The 18,561-nt window shown below is 40.6% G+C and overlaps 1 protein-coding gene across 9 annotated transcripts in view; it reads left to right on the top strand.

The window, feature by feature from the left end:
- The window catches only part of SMARCC1 (SWI/SNF related BAF chromatin remodeling complex subunit C1), a 170,607-nt gene that overhangs the window by 13,616 nt on the left and 138,430 nt on the right, over positions 1 to 18,561 (top strand). For 2 of the 9 annotated variants that reach the window (XM_073230535.1, XM_073230532.1), the window contains exons 1-2: positions 6,234 to 6,526; positions 11,141 to 11,260. In XM_073230535.1, the coding sequence (XP_073086636.1) occupies positions 6,338 to 6,526; positions 11,141 to 11,260 (309 nt within the window). In that variant the 5' untranslated portion in view covers positions 6,234 to 6,337. Of the gene's footprint in view, positions 1 to 6,233; positions 6,527 to 7,109; positions 7,240 to 8,601; positions 8,655 to 11,140; positions 11,261 to 18,561 lie in introns of those variants that run through there. The other 7 variants (XM_073230531.1, XM_073230533.1, XM_073230534.1 and 4 more) reach the window with 5 other exon arrangements.

The raw sequence follows: 18,561 nt of genomic DNA, 5'->3' as shown, positions 1-18,561 counted from the left end.
CGGGTCATGAGAAATTAAACATGCATCATTAATTAATCAAATATTAATGTTAATATCTTTACCTTCCTGCTTAGAATACTACTTAGAATACACAATTTACACTTTTCTTGCTAAATACTTAAATTCTGTATTTTTAAACCCCAAAAGACATTCATGTTTTATGCAGTTAGTAGTGAGAGTTACTGTTTACCACTGTCTTTGTTCTTTTTTTTATTTTACTGATACACGGTCTTATAAATGTTTCAAGTATACAACACAGTGGTTCAACAGTTACCCATATTATTAAACCCACACGCCACTAGCACAGCTACTATCTGTCCAGAGGGAGATATTACAGAGTCATTGGCTGGATTCATTCTTCATTTCTTCTTACAAGTCAGGAATCATTTCCTTCTGTCTTATATGCATCCTTAGAATTTCTGCAGTTTTACAGAAATGAATCTGAGAATTCCTTATTTGTCATGCTTTGGATCGTTCAGCCTCTTGAACCTATGAATATCTGTAACCATTTTTTGGTAATTCTCATTCAGTTACCACCTCTACTCATTCTCTGAGACTCCAGTTACATGCACTGTATTTTACTTATTTATTTAAATTAAAGTATCATTGATGTACAATCTTATGATGGTTTCACATAAACAACACTGTGATTTCAACATTCGCCCATATTATCAGGTTCTCCCCATGACACCATTGCAGTCACTGTCTATCAGCATAGTAGGATGCTATAGAGTCATTACTTTCTTCTCTGAGCTATACTGCTTACCTGTGACCGACCTATATTGTGATTGTGAATTACAGTGCCCTTTAGTCCCCTTTTCCCTCCCAAACCCTCTCCTGTGGTAACCACTAGTCCATTCTCAGTGTCTGAGTCTACTGCTATTTTGCTCCTTAAGTTTTGGTTTGTATACTCCACAAATGAGTGAGATGACTTTCTCTGCCTGGCTTATTTCACTGAGCATAATACCCTCTAGCTCCATCCATGTTGCTGCAAATGGCAGGATTTCTTTTGTTTTCATGGCTGAATAGTATTCCATTGTGTATATGTACCATCTTTTTCCATTCATCCACTGATGGACACAAGTTGCTTCCATATCTTGGCTATTGTAAATAGTGCAGTGATAAACAGAGGGGTGTATTTGTCTTTTCCAATCAGGGACCTTCGGGTAAATTTCCTAGGAGTGGAATTCCTGGGTCAAATCGTATTTCTAATTTTAGTTTTTTGAGGAACTTCCATATTGCTTTCCACAATGGTTGAACTAATTTACGTTCCCACCAACAGTGTAGGAGGGTTCCGTTTTCTCTGCATCATCGCCACCATTTGTTGTTTCTTGTCTTTTGGATAGTGGTCATTCTGACTGGTGTGAAGTGGTATCTCACTATGGTTTTAATTTGCATTTTCCTCATGATTAGCAATGTGGAGTTTTTTCATGTGCCTGTTGGCCATCTGTATTTCTTCCTTGGAGAAATGTCTGTTCAGGTCATCTACCCATTTTTTAATCAGGTTGTTTTTTGGGCATTGAGGTATATGGGTTCTTTACATATTTTTGATGCTAACCCCTTAGCATATTAATCATTTACGGATATATTCTCCAATACTGTAGGATGCCTTTTTGTTCTGCTGACAGTGTCCTTTGCTGTACAGAAGTTTTTGAGTTTAATGTAGTCCCATTTGTTCATTTTTGCTTTTGTTTCCCTTGCCCGAGGAGATGTGTTCAGGAAAAAGTTGTTCATGTTTATATTCAGGAGATTTTTGCCTATGCTGTCTTCTAAGAGTTTTATGTTTTCATGACTTACATTCAGGTCTTTGGCCCATTTCGAGTTTCCTTTTGCATATGGAGTTAGACAATAATCCAGTTTCATTTTCTTACATGCAGCTGTCCAATTTTGCCAACACCAGCTGTTGAAGAGGCTGTCATTTCCCCGTTGTATATTCATGGCTCCTTTATCGTATATTAATTGACCACATCTGTGTGGGTTTATATCTGGGCTCTCTATTCTGTTCCACTGGTCTGTGGGTCTGTTCTTGTGCCAGTACCAAATGGTCTTGATTACTGTGGCTTTGTAGCAGAGCTCGAAGTTGGGGAGCATAATCCCCCCAGCTTTGTTCTTCCTTCTCAGGGTTGCTTGGCTATTCGGGGTCTTTTGTGGTTTCAGATGAATTTTAGAACAATTTGTTCTAGTCCATTGAGGAATGCTGTTGGTATTTTGATAGAGATTGCATTTAATCTGTAAATTGCTTTAGACATGCACTGTATTTTAGAACTTCTCACTGCATCTTTTTATTTCCTACTGTGCCTTCCCTCACCCCAATTTATTGGCCTTTCTGAACTTCAAGACCTATTTCTTCTGAGTTATGTCCCTTGTTCACTGGTTCTATTGCTTTGTCCAGTCTTCTGCCCATACATCTACTAAACTTTTAATTTGTTACTATGTTTTCTTTTTGGCTCTTTTTCAAGTATGCTCTCACTTCTAATAGTTTTCCAATTTCTAGATGAAATTCTCAAAATTGTATTTAACTTATTAAAAGTTAGCATGGTACACCTTAACTAGTAAATGTTACATGCCAATTTTATGTCAATAAAATGGCCAGGGGAGAAGAAAAAAATAAGCATAGTTTTACAGTTCATATCTAATGATTTCAATAATTGAAGTCCCAGTTGGTTTGTCAGCACTTTTTTCCTATTTTTTTATTGTGGTAAAATACACATAACATAAAATTTACCATCTTAGCTACTTTAAAGTTTTTCATTTTTTAATTGAAGTGTAATTGGTATATAACATATTAGTTTTAGGAGTATAACATAATGACTTGATATTTGTGTATATTGCAAAATGATCACAAGTCTAGGTAATATCCTCTCGCCTTATATAGTTACAAAAATATTTTTTTGTGTGTGATGAGAACCTTAAAGATCTATTCTCTTAACTTTCAAATATGCAATGCAGTATTATAAACCATAGTTACCATGCTGAACATAACATATCTATGACTTATTACTGGAAGTTAGTACCTTTTCATTCCCTTCACACATCTTCAAACCCCCACCGTCTGCCTCTAGCAACCACCAGATACAACTGTTCTCTGTATCTGTGAGCTTTCTTTTTTTAGTTTTTACCATTCCAATTACAAGAGGAATTCCTTGTACTGTTTTTGTTTCTAAATGCCTTACTGAAAGTGAGATCATATGGTATTTGTCTTTCTCTTTCTGATTTATGTCAGTTAGCCATCCTAACTATCTCAAAGTTTATAGTTCAGTGTATTAAATACATTCATAATGTTGTACAACCTCCACCCATCCATCTCCACATTTCTTCATCTTTTAAAACTGAAACTCTGTGTCCGTTAAACAGCAACTCATTTCACTTCCCCACAAGTCCTGACAGGCACCATCCTACTGGCTGCCTTTATGATTTTGACTACTTTAAGTACCTCGTAAAAGGAATCATATACTATTTATCTTTTGTGACTGGCTTATTTTTCTTAGCATAATATCCTCATCATTCATCTATGTTGTAGCATATGTTTTGTTTATGTTGTAGTATATGTCGAAATTACCTTCCTTTTTTTTTTTTTTTTTTGAGAGGGCATCTCATATTTTTTGATCAAATGGTTGTTAACAACAATAAAGTTCAGTATAGGGGGGTCAATGCTCAATGTACAATCATTAATCCATCTCAAGCCTAATTCTCGTCAGTCTCCAATCTTCTGAAGCATAACGAACAAGTTCTTACATGGTGAACGAATTCTTACATAGTGAATAAGTTCTTACATGGTGAACAGTACAAGGGCAGTCATCACAGAAACTTTCGGTTTTGATCACGCATTATGAACTATAAACAATCAGGTCAAATATGAATATTCATTTGATTTTTATACTTGATTTATATGTTGATCCCACATTTCTCCCTTTATTATTATTATTATTTTTATTTTTAATAAAATGCTGAAGTGGTAGGTAGATGCAAGATAAAGGTAGAAAACATAGTTTAGTGCTGTAAGAGGGCAAATGTAGATGATCAGATGATCAGGTGTGTGCCTATGGACTAAGTATTAATGCAGGCTAGACAAGGGCAGCAAGACATCCACGGATGCAGAAGATTTCTCTCAAAGCGGGGGGTGAGGTTCTGAGCCTCACCTCTGTTCATCCCCAAATTCTCACCTGATGGCCCCCCTGTGACTGTGCCTGTCTTAGGTTGTTCCTCCCTTGAGGAATCTTACCCGTCTCTGGCTAACCAGTCATCTTCTGGGGCCATACAGGGAAATGTAAAGTCGGTAAGTGAGAGAGAAGCCATATTGTTTGAAAAGGTTAGCTTTTTACTTCTTTTTGCAGATTTATGCCCTGTGGCTTCTATGCCCAGCCCTTGTCTCAAGGTATCTTTACCACCTGGAGGAATTATGATACTCGGTAACTTCGATATGAGGCACGAATTCTATTTAAGGGTTGTAATTAGGAAGGAAGAAGAAAAGCTATAGAGGTAGCATATGGAAGAAAACATGGGAGGATTGATTATTTCTTTGACATATCTTCTTGTAGAGTACCTTAAGTATGTATAGGTTTTAAACTACTAACTAATTTGTACGCACATATTAACATAATAGGAATACGGTGACATAAACAAAGCAAATCTATAATTACCATCCATCTCCAGTGAAGCCAAGAAAACCATTTAGGCACCCTAGGCATTTGTGAAAATTTGTCTATGATATGATGGATATTGTCCAACTATACTTGAACAGTCTGAGAGAAATCAGACAAATTAAAGCAGCCCATTTCTGGGATCTGTTCACTTGCCATATGTCCTTTTAACCGTAAATAGTCTATAGTCATAAGATTTTGGAGTGCTACCCCTTGCACCCCTCCCAACTCCTGGTTGAGTTCCGACAGTACAGATCCGGTCAAATTCGTTGTCTCACTGTATACACATGCCAGCCTAGACATCTCCCTCCTCATTCCAATGGCAAGTCCAGGAACCTTCCTTTTTAAAGCTGAATAATGTTGTATTTTATGTAGCACATCTTGGTCACCCATCCATCCGGCAGTGGACCCTGGGGTTGATTCCACCTTTTGGTTACTGTGAATAATGCTACTAGGAACGTGGGTGTACAAATAATTCTTCAAGACCCTTCACATGTTATTAATAGAAAACATGTTGTACTTGGAGAGGGGGAAGTAGCACTCCAGGTTCTAATTCCTGGGTTCAAAAGCCTGACTCTAATACTTGGTAGCTAGTTATTACTTGACGTTTCTGCAATTTCCTGATTTGCAGTAATGTAGGCATACTTAGCACAGAGCACAGCTCATTAGTACTCCATATACACCAGCTGGTATCATTGTATCTAGTCTGGGCTCTTAGAGTGCATAAACAGCTTCTCACTCGTATTTTATTATTTTCTTCTCGTTCCTGTTCTAGACTGCTTATCAGGTCATCTTTTCTCTTTTCTTCCTCTATCAGGTACCTTTGCAATTGTTGCCTTCCTAATCTATAAATACGACCACGTCATTCTCTCTGTTCAAGCTAGTTTCCCAATGCTTACAGGATGTCAAAAACTCACGGTCACAATTAGTAACATCTCTGCTTCCCCCCGAGGGCTGAAGGAGCTTCACTGCGCGTGCTTTCACACTTTAACTCCTTTGATCCACTTCTTTCCGTGTGTCTGAAATGTCGTTTGTAATCACAATTTATTCATTCTTGAAAGGTGGTCCCGAAAACCAACCAGGCTTCCTCCCAAGCATTTAGTCACCTGTTGTTCTGGGGTCGTATAGCATATGCCACTATGGCCAACCTTACTTTGTTAATAATTTGAAACCTTCCTGCCTCTCTGTAGGTCAGTCATGCACTCATCAAATATTTGTTGAATACGGCCCTGTTCCCAGCACTGAGGGTTCGGCTATGAGCCAGTCGACACTTGGTTCTCGGGTAATTTATGTGGAAGGCCAGAAAGAAAGAAAGGTGCCAGGTCGTGGCGGGCGTTCCGCAGAGAGCGGAGCATGATCAGCGGAGGTACGGGGCCCTCGGAGAGAGGCGCCGCCCAGGGGCGGAGGGGCTGAAGAGCCCCATAGGGACGTTTCCGAGGCCGAGGGCGGGCGTTCGCGGGCCGGCAGGGGTGCCCTCAGCCGCCAGAAGCCTCCCCGAGCAGCCCGCAGGTCTGCCGTCTCCGCCGCCGCCCACCACCGGAAGGGGCAGGGCTCCTGCCGGAAGGGGCTGCTGGGCGGGGCATCCGCGCCGGAAGGGGGCTGCTCGGCGGGGGCGGCGGCAGCTGCGCGCGCGCTGTGGCGAACGGGGCTGCAGCGAGGACCGAGCGGGCCCTGCGGCGGGCGGGCGGACTGCGACGATGGCCACGGCGGCAGGCGGCGGCGGGCTGGGGGCTACGGCGGGTGCGGGAGGCGCGGCGGCGGCTGCCGCGGGCCTGGCCGTTTACCGGCGGAAGGACGGGGGCCCGGCCTGCAAGTTCTGGGAGAGCCCGGAGACGGTGTCCCAGCTGGATTCGGTGCGGGTCTGGCTGGGCAAGCACTACAAGAAGGTGGGTTCGCGGGGCCGGGGGCCGGGGGCCGCGAGACGGGGCCGGGGCGGCTGCCGGCCTGGCGGGCTCGGGCGCCCCTCCCCCCGCCATGAGGGACGACAAAGGCCGGCGTCGGGGCCGCCACGCCCCCCGGGCCCTCCGGAGCCCTGCGCCGCCTCCCGGACCGCGGCGGCCCCGGGGGGCCCGCTCGGCGGATCCCCGCTCACCCCGGCGCGCGGGGGCGGTGCAGCTGGGCGACTCCGGGAGCGGGGCGCGCTCTCCTTTGTTTGCCGCGGAGGTGTGCGGACATGGCCGTCCCCGCCGCCGGAGCCGGGCTCTGCGAGCAGCTCAGGCCGTGGGGGGCGACTAGGCTGCCTCTGGCGGGCCGGCGGCGGCCTGCGCCCGCGTGGAGCGGAGGGGCGCCGGGGCCGCGCGGAGCTGGGTCGCGGACGTTTCCGCGCCTTCCCGGGAACGGCGCTGAGGGGCCGCCCCCTCCCGTCGCCGTGCCTTTCTTCGTGTCCCTTCTGAGGTCATCTTATCTAGCGGCGGCTTCTGCCGCGGGAGGTGCCGCGGAATCCGTGGTGTCGAAAGTTGTGCCTTCAACCGCGGTTTGTGACCAATGCCCGCCTCCCCTCCGGCAGACGCTCCGGAGAGCCGCCCAGAGGCGGGGGGACGCGGGCCCCCGAAGCTCCCGCCGCCCCAGGCCTGCGGACCGCGCGCCGCCGGCCCCCCCGGTAGTTGCTCGGCGCGTGTCTGGCGGGCGACTGGGAAGATGAAGGGGCCCCGGAACCCGCCCCCGCGGCGGGGTCTGCGGCGCACCCAGTGGGTCAGGCCGCGCGAGCGGTTAGGCGCGGCAGGGCCCCTCGGCTCTTGGCCGCTGCTCGGCGGCGCCCGGGAAGTGACGGTTCGCTCAAGTGCTCGGACGTGGGAGAAAACCGTTTGATTTGCAGTGTGATTTGAATGCTCTTTGTTTACGACTCTGGAATTTTGGGTTCCTTTGCGATTGGTTTTACTCATCCACACGCAAACAGAAGAACGTTGCTCTCCCTTAAGCAGTGGTAAATTGCTCACCTTTTTGTGTAGGCAATAGAGCTAGAAGTGGCTAAGAATCGAATATATCGCGAAAGCACTATTGTTTTACGTGTGCTCTTCAGCCATTGCTTGGGGTTTTATGTTAAGGGCTCCTTAATGTGGCTTTTTTTTCTCTCTCCAGTTTCGGTTTTTATCCCCCAGGTTTACTGAGACATAACTGACATATAACACTGTATTAGTTTGTGGAGCTTTAAGGAAGAAGAATACTCAAGAGGCGTATTCTTTTGGCTGCCAAGGTAGAGAAAGGAAAAGGGGAAATGCTATTATTTATACCTCTCCAAAATCCCGTGTGCAATTGTTTGGGCCCAATTTTAAGAGGGCAGCATTCGACTTGAAAAATCCTTTAGAGGTTGTTTGAAGGGGCGAGGAAGTGGCCTTGAAGCCGGCTGACGATCTGTCCCACAGGTTTGAGGCCGTTGGGCCAATGTTGGCTGCTTGTCCTTCAGGCCTTAAAGACAAAGTCGAAGTTAGCTTTGACTTCTCAGTTTCATAAAGCCAGAGTCTATTTCTTGAACCTGCTCAGATTCAAAATTGTGTATCTCTTAGGCCAGACAGCCAGAATCCTGTCAGCCCCTGAGAGTGGTGTTGAGGCGGTAAATGTATTAACCAGAAGGTTCTATGCTGCTTTTGCAACCAGTATAGCTACTTGTACACATGGATGTTTTTTTAACTAAAGTTTTCTATTGCATTTAATACTGCATTTCCAGGTTGAAAAGTCTGAGCGACTGTGTGAAATAAATATGACATTGGTAGTCTTGTGTTTAATGAGGAATGTATCAGTGCATCCGGTGAACAACTGAGCATCTGACATGTCTCCAGTTCAGCCCAGCTCACTTAAACCCTTACAGCAGTCCTGAAAGATAGATACTATTTCCTTCATTTTACACATGACAGGAACTTGAGGCTCTGTACTTTAGTAACTTCTCTAAGGTCACAGTCAGTGGCGGATTTGCTGTGCCTGGCTCCAAAACCTCAGTTTGCTCACTGTGCTTCTTCTCTTCAAGGAACTCACAACATAAAAGACAAGATGGACATAGATACCTACCTTAAAACCCAGGTGATTTAAAATTACAAGAGGAATTCCTTGTATTGTTTTTGTTTCTGAATGCCCATAGTAGGTGCTCAGTAAATATTTGTTCAGTGAATGAATAGATTAATCTTGGAGCCTGTTCATTTAGGCTTTGTTTATGAATTTGGCTCAGCAACACAGAAGGGAGAGTGAGTACTTTGTGCCTAGGATGAGCTTTTATCTGTACCAGAGAGTCCCCAGGAGGTAACCAGTGTAGGTACGAGGAAACTGAAGCAGGGAGAGGTTGACTGTTTCTGCTTGAGGTTGTTTAAATCTAGCAGCAGTGCAGAAGCTTGTCCACGTCCTCCCCAAGCTGCCTTCTTTGTATTGTCGTGTGCATGTCTTTGATCTTGACCTAAAGATGAATGAGCTGTATTTCTGTCCACGGTGTCTGAGTGGTTTTCAGGTGATAAGCCTTAACTGATCTTAAATAGCCGCAGTTCACATACCTTAGGGGTGAAGTTTATCTGTAAATCATTAATTTTTCTTTTAGGTTTCTTCCTCAGGTTTGGCTTATTACTGAAATAAAATCTCAGATTTCAATATGATTTAGTTTTAAGGGTGATCACTAAAACAGACTAGATTGCGTAAGGAAGGCATTTCAGTGCTCTTTATATAGAGTCTTTAGCAATTAAAGATATTTATTTAATGGGACATTTGCTGCTGCATGGGATTGTTTAGGGACAAGCTAAACTTTTGATACTTTATGCCTTAGGTAATATAAAACAGATTTATTGATGAAACTTTCTAAATATACCTTCTAAACTTTATCAAAGTACTTCGAGACCAAAAAATTTTTGTTGTCTTAAGTAAAACATGCTGGTTTTTGTTTTTTTTTTTAATGAAAAGATAAAATTTATGTCTAAAATAGTCTATATAACCATTAAATTTTTTCCTAAATCAGGATTCAGTATTTTGAAAGTTGTTAAGAACATTTTGTTTTAGGTGATATTTTTGGAAGCATTTGAACTGAACTCTCTTATCTCTGTGTGGGGTAGTGGGATGAGCATTGAGTTTGGTTGGAAGATGCGAGTTCAGTGCTCTTAGATGGGAATTGGTGGTGTCCTTGAGCAGTGAATTTCTGTGTTTGGTTTTTCATTTGTAGTTGAAAGTAGGATGTGATTCCCATAGGACTGTTACTCAAATCAGGTGAGATAGTTATTGAAGATGGGATGATATAATTTTTCATGGTAGTGATACTTTGGTCATATATCCCATGGTCAGCCTGCTTCTTTGTTACTGGTTAGACAGAAGGCTACTATTTTGAAATTTCTTAAAGTTGATTTGAAAACCTGCTCAAAATTGGAGGTTTAAAAAAGAAAGCTTATTGAATGTATTGGCTGCTCAAAGTGATGTTGAACACGTAATACGAATTTAAAGTTTTAGGTTTAATTTAACTCACTAATTTATGCTTTACTTATTATCTGTTCTTGTTGCAAAGCTAGCTTGCTGTCTACTACTGGTTTAGAAGACAGTAGCAACGTCAACATGGGTAACTTCACATATATACTTGTTTAAAAATTTTTTTTGTAAAAACATGACAATTTACCAACCTAACGTGTTTTTTTTTTAATGCATGAAAATCATTTTATTATTCTCAAAGTTTCAGGAATTTGGAGGGCACAGTGGGGAATCACCATTGTCCCTGCTCAGTGATGTCTCAGGCCTTTACTGGGGAGATTTGATGATTGGGGGGGGTGACCTGACATCTGGGGATCTGAGTCATCTGGAAACATCTTTACTTAACGTTTGTGGTGGTTGTGCTGTCAATCTAGCAACGACAGCTGTATCTGCTAGCTGTGGCATCTCCATGTGGTCTGTCCCTGGAGCAGGGCTTCCTCTAAGTGTGGTGACCTCAGGGTAGTCGGACTTTGTAGCTCAGGACTCCAAAGGTGAGTGTCCCCAAAAAGTCTGATACTACCTTTTTTAAAGTTATCCTCAGAAGCCACACAGCATCACTTCCCATGCATTCTAATGGTTACTAGTGAGTCACTAAGGATGATGGTGATTCAGTAGAAGAGGGCCTAGTTCCCATCTCTTACTTAGGGGTATCAAATAAATTGTGCACCTGCTTTAAAAACAATACATTCTGCTTTCTGGCCACAAATTATTTATATTCATGCTATATACAAAATACATTCACCAATGGATCTCATCCTATTTTAGCATCAGGCTTAAGTTTGAGGTTCAGGATCTCACCATCAAATTTAAGTCCAAGTGCAGATGAGATGACTAAAGTTTGTTTTTTGGGCATGGCTTCTCTTGTTCTCATGATCTGTTAACTAAAGAGACAATTTGTGCCCCCCTGCTGCCCCCAGTATTTGTTTTTTGTAAGGCCCTTTACAGCAGAGAGACTGTCTCAGATACCTGTAAATCTGCCACCTTGCCAGTGCTTTGTAGATAATGAGGAAGTAAGCTAACATTCTCTAATGCACAATTGTTCCAGTTTTTGAGTCACTGCCTTTATCTTGCAGTATGTTCACGCTGATGCTCCTACCAATAAAACGCTGGCTGGGCTGGTGGTGCAGCTTCTCCAGTTTCAAGAAGATGCCTTTGGGAAGCATGTCACAAACCCGGCCTTCACCAAACTCCCCGTAAGTACAGCGACTTGTCATAACACTGGGCCATCTTCAGTTTCTGTGCTCTTGGGTGCAGCCTGCAGCGTTTGCTCTTGCTGCTGTTATGCCGTGGAATAAGAAATGAAGCAGCCGCAGCAGAATTTTTAGCTACAGGGTATTACTTTTTAATTGTAGGAAGTTTCTCTTTCAGGAGTCATTTACTGTTTGCATTAGACATCACAACAGTTATTACATAGACTTACTGTTAACATTTTACCATGTCCTAGTTTTCGTGAACTCTTTACCATACTAAGTCACCTTCATTTTTAGGCCTGATTCAGTTCATATGGCTAGAAGTAAGGCTTCTATCTTAACCATGATAGGAAACCACAGCGAGAAAGACAGAAGGCTTAGTCAGTTTTGTGCTGTAGAATATTCCTGCAGGCTTCAGTGGGGAGAATGGATTGGAAGCTCCTGAGATGGGAGGCTTTGAAAGCTAGTTTGCCATGAAGAAGCTGCTCTCTTCAATCGAGGTGAGTTGTGATGATGGCCCGTGGAGGAAGCAGTGGATTTGAAGAGGATAGAAAGGAAAGAGTTTAAGGGTTTAGAACTTTGTGGGTTTTGCTTTTGTTTTGGTTGGTTTTTTTAGGGGAGGGGGGATTGTGTGGCTGTAATAAAGAATTTACAAGGATGACCAGGCAGTTAAATACCTGTAGCACTAAGAAAAAGCCAGAGTAAAAGTAAGCTTCTGGAGAAAGGTACTCAGTTAAGTTTCACTGTGTTAAGGTTGGCTCTCCTATAGGCATCTCAGGTTTAGGAATCCTGTAGGTAATAGGAAATGAGATTTGTGGTCGTATAGAAGAGGCTGGATTAGAGAAAGACATTTGGGAATTACTGGGTATTAGTTGAATTCAGGGTTGTAGAGCAAGAGCATTCCTTTTATTTTGACTTATTTTTTGACCAATCTTTTCCAAATACCTACTTTCTAATGTGTAATTTCTATATATGTAAAAGCATTGTAGTAAATAAATTTTTAGATATTGTAGGTACATTGCTCATTTTTACTAATGGGAGCTACTCAACTGAACAATCAGTATATTTCATTTTTTAAACCATGAGGGTTTTTTGGGTAACTTAGGTAAATTTAAAATAATTCAGAATAAAAGTTTATAGGATTACTACAAAGAGCTTTCATTTTCCTTTCGTTCAGAATCCCCAGTTGTTAACATCTTACCACATCTGTTAATGACATTCTCTTTTTTTGTGGTTGTAAGTTTTCTTCTGAATCATTTGAAAGTGTCATGTTCCTTTACCTCTAATACTTGAGTGTTTATTTCCTGTTTTTATATTATGAACCAGATTTGAATTATTAAATCAGGAACTGGTTTAAGTTTTCATCATTTGAAATACTGTAATATAATACATATAGGTTGCACTTTATCCAATGTAACATCGTTTAGAATAAATTTATATGTAACCTTTTATAAAGTTTTATATAATGCGATTCATATTAGATTGCTATTCCTAATCAGGATTGTATGAATGTCTCAAAAAATAGGGGGCATATTTACAGGGGGCATTATTTGTGGGATATTTAGCTCCTGCGAATTAAATCATTTTTTCCCCCAGATTTTAAAGAGGAGGGAAGAATATTTTTAGGTAATTAAAAATAATTCCTGACTTAGTGCCAGTAGGACCAAATGTACTTCTCTTCCTTTCAAAATAGTGTTTAGTATTTTCCCAAATGAAAGGGATTCATATCATGTGTAAGGGTATAAAACAAAACTGGGTTAGAGACAAAGAACTGTTTTAGTGAAATGCATAAGCTGTTTACCTTTAAAATTATTTTTTCCTGAGCAAACAATAGCTGGTATGAATTCAATGTTTTGGCTGCCTTTTTTTTTTTAATCAAAGTGGAACTTTACATACTGAGTCATACTGAATATTAAAACAGCTGGAGTAACAGGGTATGTTCTATCCAATGCTAAGTAAGACCATAGAAAGATTTGGGGGACAGGAAGTATTTCATAAGGCCAAAAATATGTTGTGTAGGCAAATAAGAAGAATTGAAACAGAAGGAAAAAGTGTTCTTGCCTACACCACAAGTAAAAGCTCTCAGCTCTCATTTTTCCATAATCCCTTTGGGGCTTATAAATACAAATATATAAGATAATTGTAATGATAGGCTAGAGCCAGCTTTGTGTTCTTCCTTCTGAAGTAAATTATAAGCATCTGTGTTTAAAAACAACAAAGCTCTAAGACCTATATGACTACTAGGTCACATCAGCCTAAAGTAGCTGAAGATGCTAAATATGTTCATGAGATGTTCAACATTTTCAACTTCACACTTAAAAAAATTAATAGTCATTTAATGATTTGCGGCTGTGCCCTTGCTTACACTCTGCCATTCTCTGACTTTCAGAGTGGGGAGACTATCTTTGGGGACTTGGGACTTAGAAAGAAGAGCATCAGTGTTGGGAATGTGTTAGAAGTTAGCCCATTGCATTTGGAGCCTACAACTCTGATTAAGTGGAATAGGAGTCATTTAAGTGAAATGGTGTGGGACATTTACTTTGTGGAGCAATGATTTAGTTTCATTTCTTTACAACCTCTTACTGTAAAATAGGCCAAAAATGAGTAAAACAAATGTTGACATAGGTACAGAGAGAACACCCATGTGACCACAGCCCAGAAGCATTAACAGCAGCCCAGAAACTCCCGTGTATTCTCCCCTAGTGCACACTTCCCCACCTGTTGTCTTTCCTTCACTTTTCTTTGTATGTCGTACCATGTTTGTATGCATCTGTGAACAAATTAGTGTATCTCTGAACAAAAGTATGCATCTGTAGTTTTATAACAAAATAATGTAGTTTTGCTTATCTTTGAATAGTGTATGAATGGAATCAAATGTATTTTGTGTTGTGAGCCCTAGAGGAAGTAATTGCAAACAGGAAAAAAACAGATTGAATCAAAATGGGATAGTCCCGCTGACTGTTTAGCCACATATCTGTGAGTAAAACAGATTTCTTTAGAAAAAAGGATGTCTCTGAAAAATCTGGACAGTTAGCTTATGTTTATGGCCCTTTGAATTCACCTGCAAGGGCTGTGAGCCCAGGTGATCCAGCATGACTGGTTGAAGCTCAGTGCACTGCACAGTGTGGGCTGTTGGGGCTGAGGCCTGCACTTGTATGTCAGGCAGAGGGCATGCTGGGTCAGGTGTTGACCCAGGGGTCTGGAAAACTGACCAGTGTGTGGCAGGCCTGTAGTCCCATCCATACCTTATGGATTTGCAAGTGGAAATCTCAGGGCATGAAGTAGATTTATTTGGATGATAGTTTACTCATTTACTTTTTATCTTTTTTTCTTACCTTTTCTTTTCCCCATAATGTTTCCCCCTCCAACTTAGCTGAGGTGTGATTGATGTACAACAAAAGGTACATTTTAAAAATATGATGAGTTCAAGGTTTCAGTGAGTTCAGGTGAACATTTCTGTCACCCCCAAAAGTTTCTGAACTCCCGTCTACCTTCCACCCCTTTCCACTGGCAGCCATTGACACTACAGATTAATTTACAACTTCATGAAATTAATATAAATGGAATCTCATAGTATATTTATTTTTTGCCTCATTTCTTTCACTCAGCATGCATATAATCTGTGTTTCACGTATCAGTAGTTTTTTTTTATTGGTTAGTATTCTGTGGTATGGATAAATCACAATTTATCTTAAAATGTTTAATGGGAATATGGGTTGTTTCCAGCTGTGTAAGGAAAGCTGCTATCAATGTTAGCTTACAAGTTTTTTTTGTGGATGTGTTTTCATTTCTCCTGAGTAAATACCTACTAGTAGAATGTTTGGGTCATGGGATTTGCAACAATTCTTTAAGAAACTATCAAACTGTTTTCTAAAGTGCTTGCATCGTTTTGTATACTTCCCAGCAGGGTGTGAGAGTTCCCATTCCTTTGCATTCTTGTCAGCAGTTAGTATGATTAGTCTTTATAATTTTATCCATTTTCATGGGTATGTAGTGGAATCTTACCCTTTTCACTTGCATTTTCATGACTGATGATTATATTTTCTTATGTGGTTACTGATGTTTATACATCTTCTTTAGTGATTTGCCTATTCAGATAATTTTTTTACTTTTCCTCAAGACCACCCCCACATTCAGAGATCTACTGGATCTCATGAAACTCAGTGTGTACTTATGATCACAGCTATGATTTGTTACAGCAGTGTGTAGTAAGTATACATAGACTGAGCACAGGGAAAAATACACAGGTGTCTTCTGGAGGAATCCATGCTGCAGGCTTCCATACTCTGTTTCCATCACAAGGCGGGGGTCACACAGTGCATTCTTACCCAGCAGTGAAAATGTGGTAGCACATATGCATGTTTATGTCCCTGGGAGCCCACTAAGCGACTCACATCTGAGGTTTTTAGTGTGGGCTAGTATCTTTCGCCTAGTATGTACAAAAATTCCAGATTGCCAGAAGGAAAGCAGGTATTCATCATAGACCGTGTGTTTTGTACCAATAGTCTAGGCACAGTAAGAACCCTTATTGCTCCTTAACTGTTTGACTAGGAAAGCTCTGAGATTCCCAGATGCCAGCCAAGGGCCAATTTGTAAGCAGGCCTTACCAAGGATAGTAACCTCAGATCTCTGTGTTAATTCTTTTCTGCAGTTTTTTTTTTTTATTACTAAAAATTAAAAAAATATTCTGGTTACAAGTTCTTTATGATACACATATTGCAAATATTTCCTCCAAGTTTGAGATTTACTTCCTGTTTTCTTATCAGTATCTTCCAAGAGCAAAAGTTTTGAATTTTGAAGTCCATTTTATTGATTTTTATGATTTGTGCTTTTTCTGTTCTAAGAAACCGTTGTATACCCCAAAGTAACAGACTACTTCATATATTTACTTCTGGAAGTTTTAGATTCATGTTTTATATATTGGGGTTAAATTTTATAGTGTAAGGGCTGAGGTTCTCTTTTTCAGTATGGATGTCTGGTACTTTAGAGCCATCATTTTTGAAAAGATGTTCTTTCTCCTTCAAATTCCCTTGGCACATTTGTTGAAAATGAGTTGACCAGATGTATGTGGGTCTATATCTGGACTCAGTTTTCTCCTGTTGATCTAAATGTCCATCTTCTTGCTAATACCAAACTTTTTATTATTAACTTTAACTTTATGGTAATCTTTTTTTTCCTGATCGTTATACTTTTTATTTTTCTTGCCTCATTGCATCAGGTATCACCTCTGATTCAATATTGAATAGAAATGGTTATGGCAGAAATTCTACCTGTATTCCTGTTTTTAGTGGGAAAACATTCCGTTTTGTGTACTAAGTATGATTGTAGCAGTAGGCTTTTCACATATGACCTCATTTCAGATTGTGGTAATTCCCTACTAATCCTACTTTGCTGAGAACTTTATTGTGAATGTTGAATTTTGACATGTGTTTTTCTTGAATCTTTTGGGATGAGAATAGCTTTTTCTTCTTTATTCTGGTAATGTGGTTTCATTCATTCATTTTCAGTTAGTCTGGTATTCCAGGATAAACCCTACTTGATCATGATACTCTATCCTTTTAATATATTATGGGGTTTATTTGCTGGTATAAAAGTTTTCTTAAGGTTGAGTTATTTCTTTGAATATTTGATAGACTTCACTAGTGAAATCATTTATGTCTGGAGTTCTCTTTCTGGGAAGGTTTTAATAACCAATTCAATTTCTTTAATAGATACAAGGATTAGATTCTGTTTCTTGTGTCAGTTTTGGTAAATGAGATTTTTCAAGAAATTTACCAGTTTCATTTAAATTGAAGTTAACATAAAATTCATAATATTGTCTTATCTTTTTTTAGAGCAGTTTTAGGTTCATGGCAGAACTGAGTGGAAGAAGGTACAGGATTTCCCATATATCCCCTGCCGTCATGTATGGGGTATATAGCCTCCCTTACTATCAAAGTCCTGCAGTGTTTGTTAAAAACTGATGGATTTACAAAATGATGATCACCGACACATCATTATCATCCAAAGTTGATAGTTTATATTAGGTTTCACTCGGTGTATATTCTGTAGGTTTTGATAAATGGATAATGTATGTACCATTGTACTGTCACACAGGATAGTTTCATTGCCCTACACATCCTGAGTTCTGCTCATTGATCCCTTCTCCCACACTAGCCCCTGACAACCATGGATTGTTTTAGTATCTCAGTAGTTTTGCCTTTCCAGCATGTCATTAATTGGAACATGTGGTATGTGGTCTGTTTGGGTTGGCTGCTTTGACTTAGTAATGTGCATGGACAGTTATTTGTGTCTTTCCCTTGCTTGCTATCCCATTGCTTTTTAGCATTGAATCATATTTTATTCCTTACTGACATTTGGTATTGTCAGTGTTCTGAATTTTGGCCATTCTGATAGTTGCGTAGTGGAATCTCGTTATTTTAGTTTGCATTTCCCTTATAACATAGGATGTAGAACATCTTTAAATTTCTTTAATTTTAGAAGGAAGTTTGCAGGATAGACTTTTTGATCGATAAGTTATTTTCCTTTTAGCACTTTAAATATGTTGACTCACTGCTTTTCTGGCCTCCATGGTTTCTGAATAGAAATGGGCTGTTAATCTTTTTTTTTTAATTTTTTTTTTTTGAGAGGGCATCTCTCATATTTATTGATCAAATGGTTGTTAACAACAATAAAATTCTGTATGGGGGAGTCAATGCTCAATGCACAATCATTAATCCATCTCAAGCCTAATTCTCGTCAGTCTCCAATCTCTGAAGCATAACGAACAAGTTCTTACATGGAGAACAAATTCTTACATAGTGAATAAGTTCTTACATGTTGAACAGTACAAGGGCAGTCATCACAGAAACTTTCGGTTTTGATCACACATTATGAACTATTTTTTAATTTTTTAAATTAAGATATCACTGATATACAATCTTACGAAGGTTTTACATGAGCAACATTGCGGTTACTACATTCACCCATATTAGGAAGTCCCCCCACCACATCCCATTGCAGTCACTGTCCATCAGCATAGTAAGATGCTGTGCAGTCACTACTTGTCTTCTCTGTGCTATACTTCCTTCTCCGTGCCCCCCCCCATATTATGTGTGTTAATCATAATGCCCTTTAATCCCCTTCTCCCTCCCTCCCTCCCCACCTACCACATCTCCTTCCCTTTGGTAACTGCTAGTCTCTTCTTGAAGTCTGTGAGTGTGCTGCTGTTTTGTTCCTTCAGTTTTGCTTAGTTACACTCCACAAATGAGTGAAACTGTTTGATACTTATCTTTCTCCACCTGGTTTATTTCACTGAGCATAAT

Source organism: Manis javanica, chromosome 3, assembly GCF_040802235.1.
Source record: "Manis javanica isolate MJ-LG chromosome 3, MJ_LKY, whole genome shotgun sequence".
Classification (NCBI taxonomy): domain Eukaryota; kingdom Metazoa; phylum Chordata; class Mammalia; order Pholidota; family Manidae; genus Manis; species Manis javanica.
The sequence above is the reverse complement of the archived record's forward strand: the minus strand, read 5'-3'. Positions and strand labels throughout refer to the sequence as shown.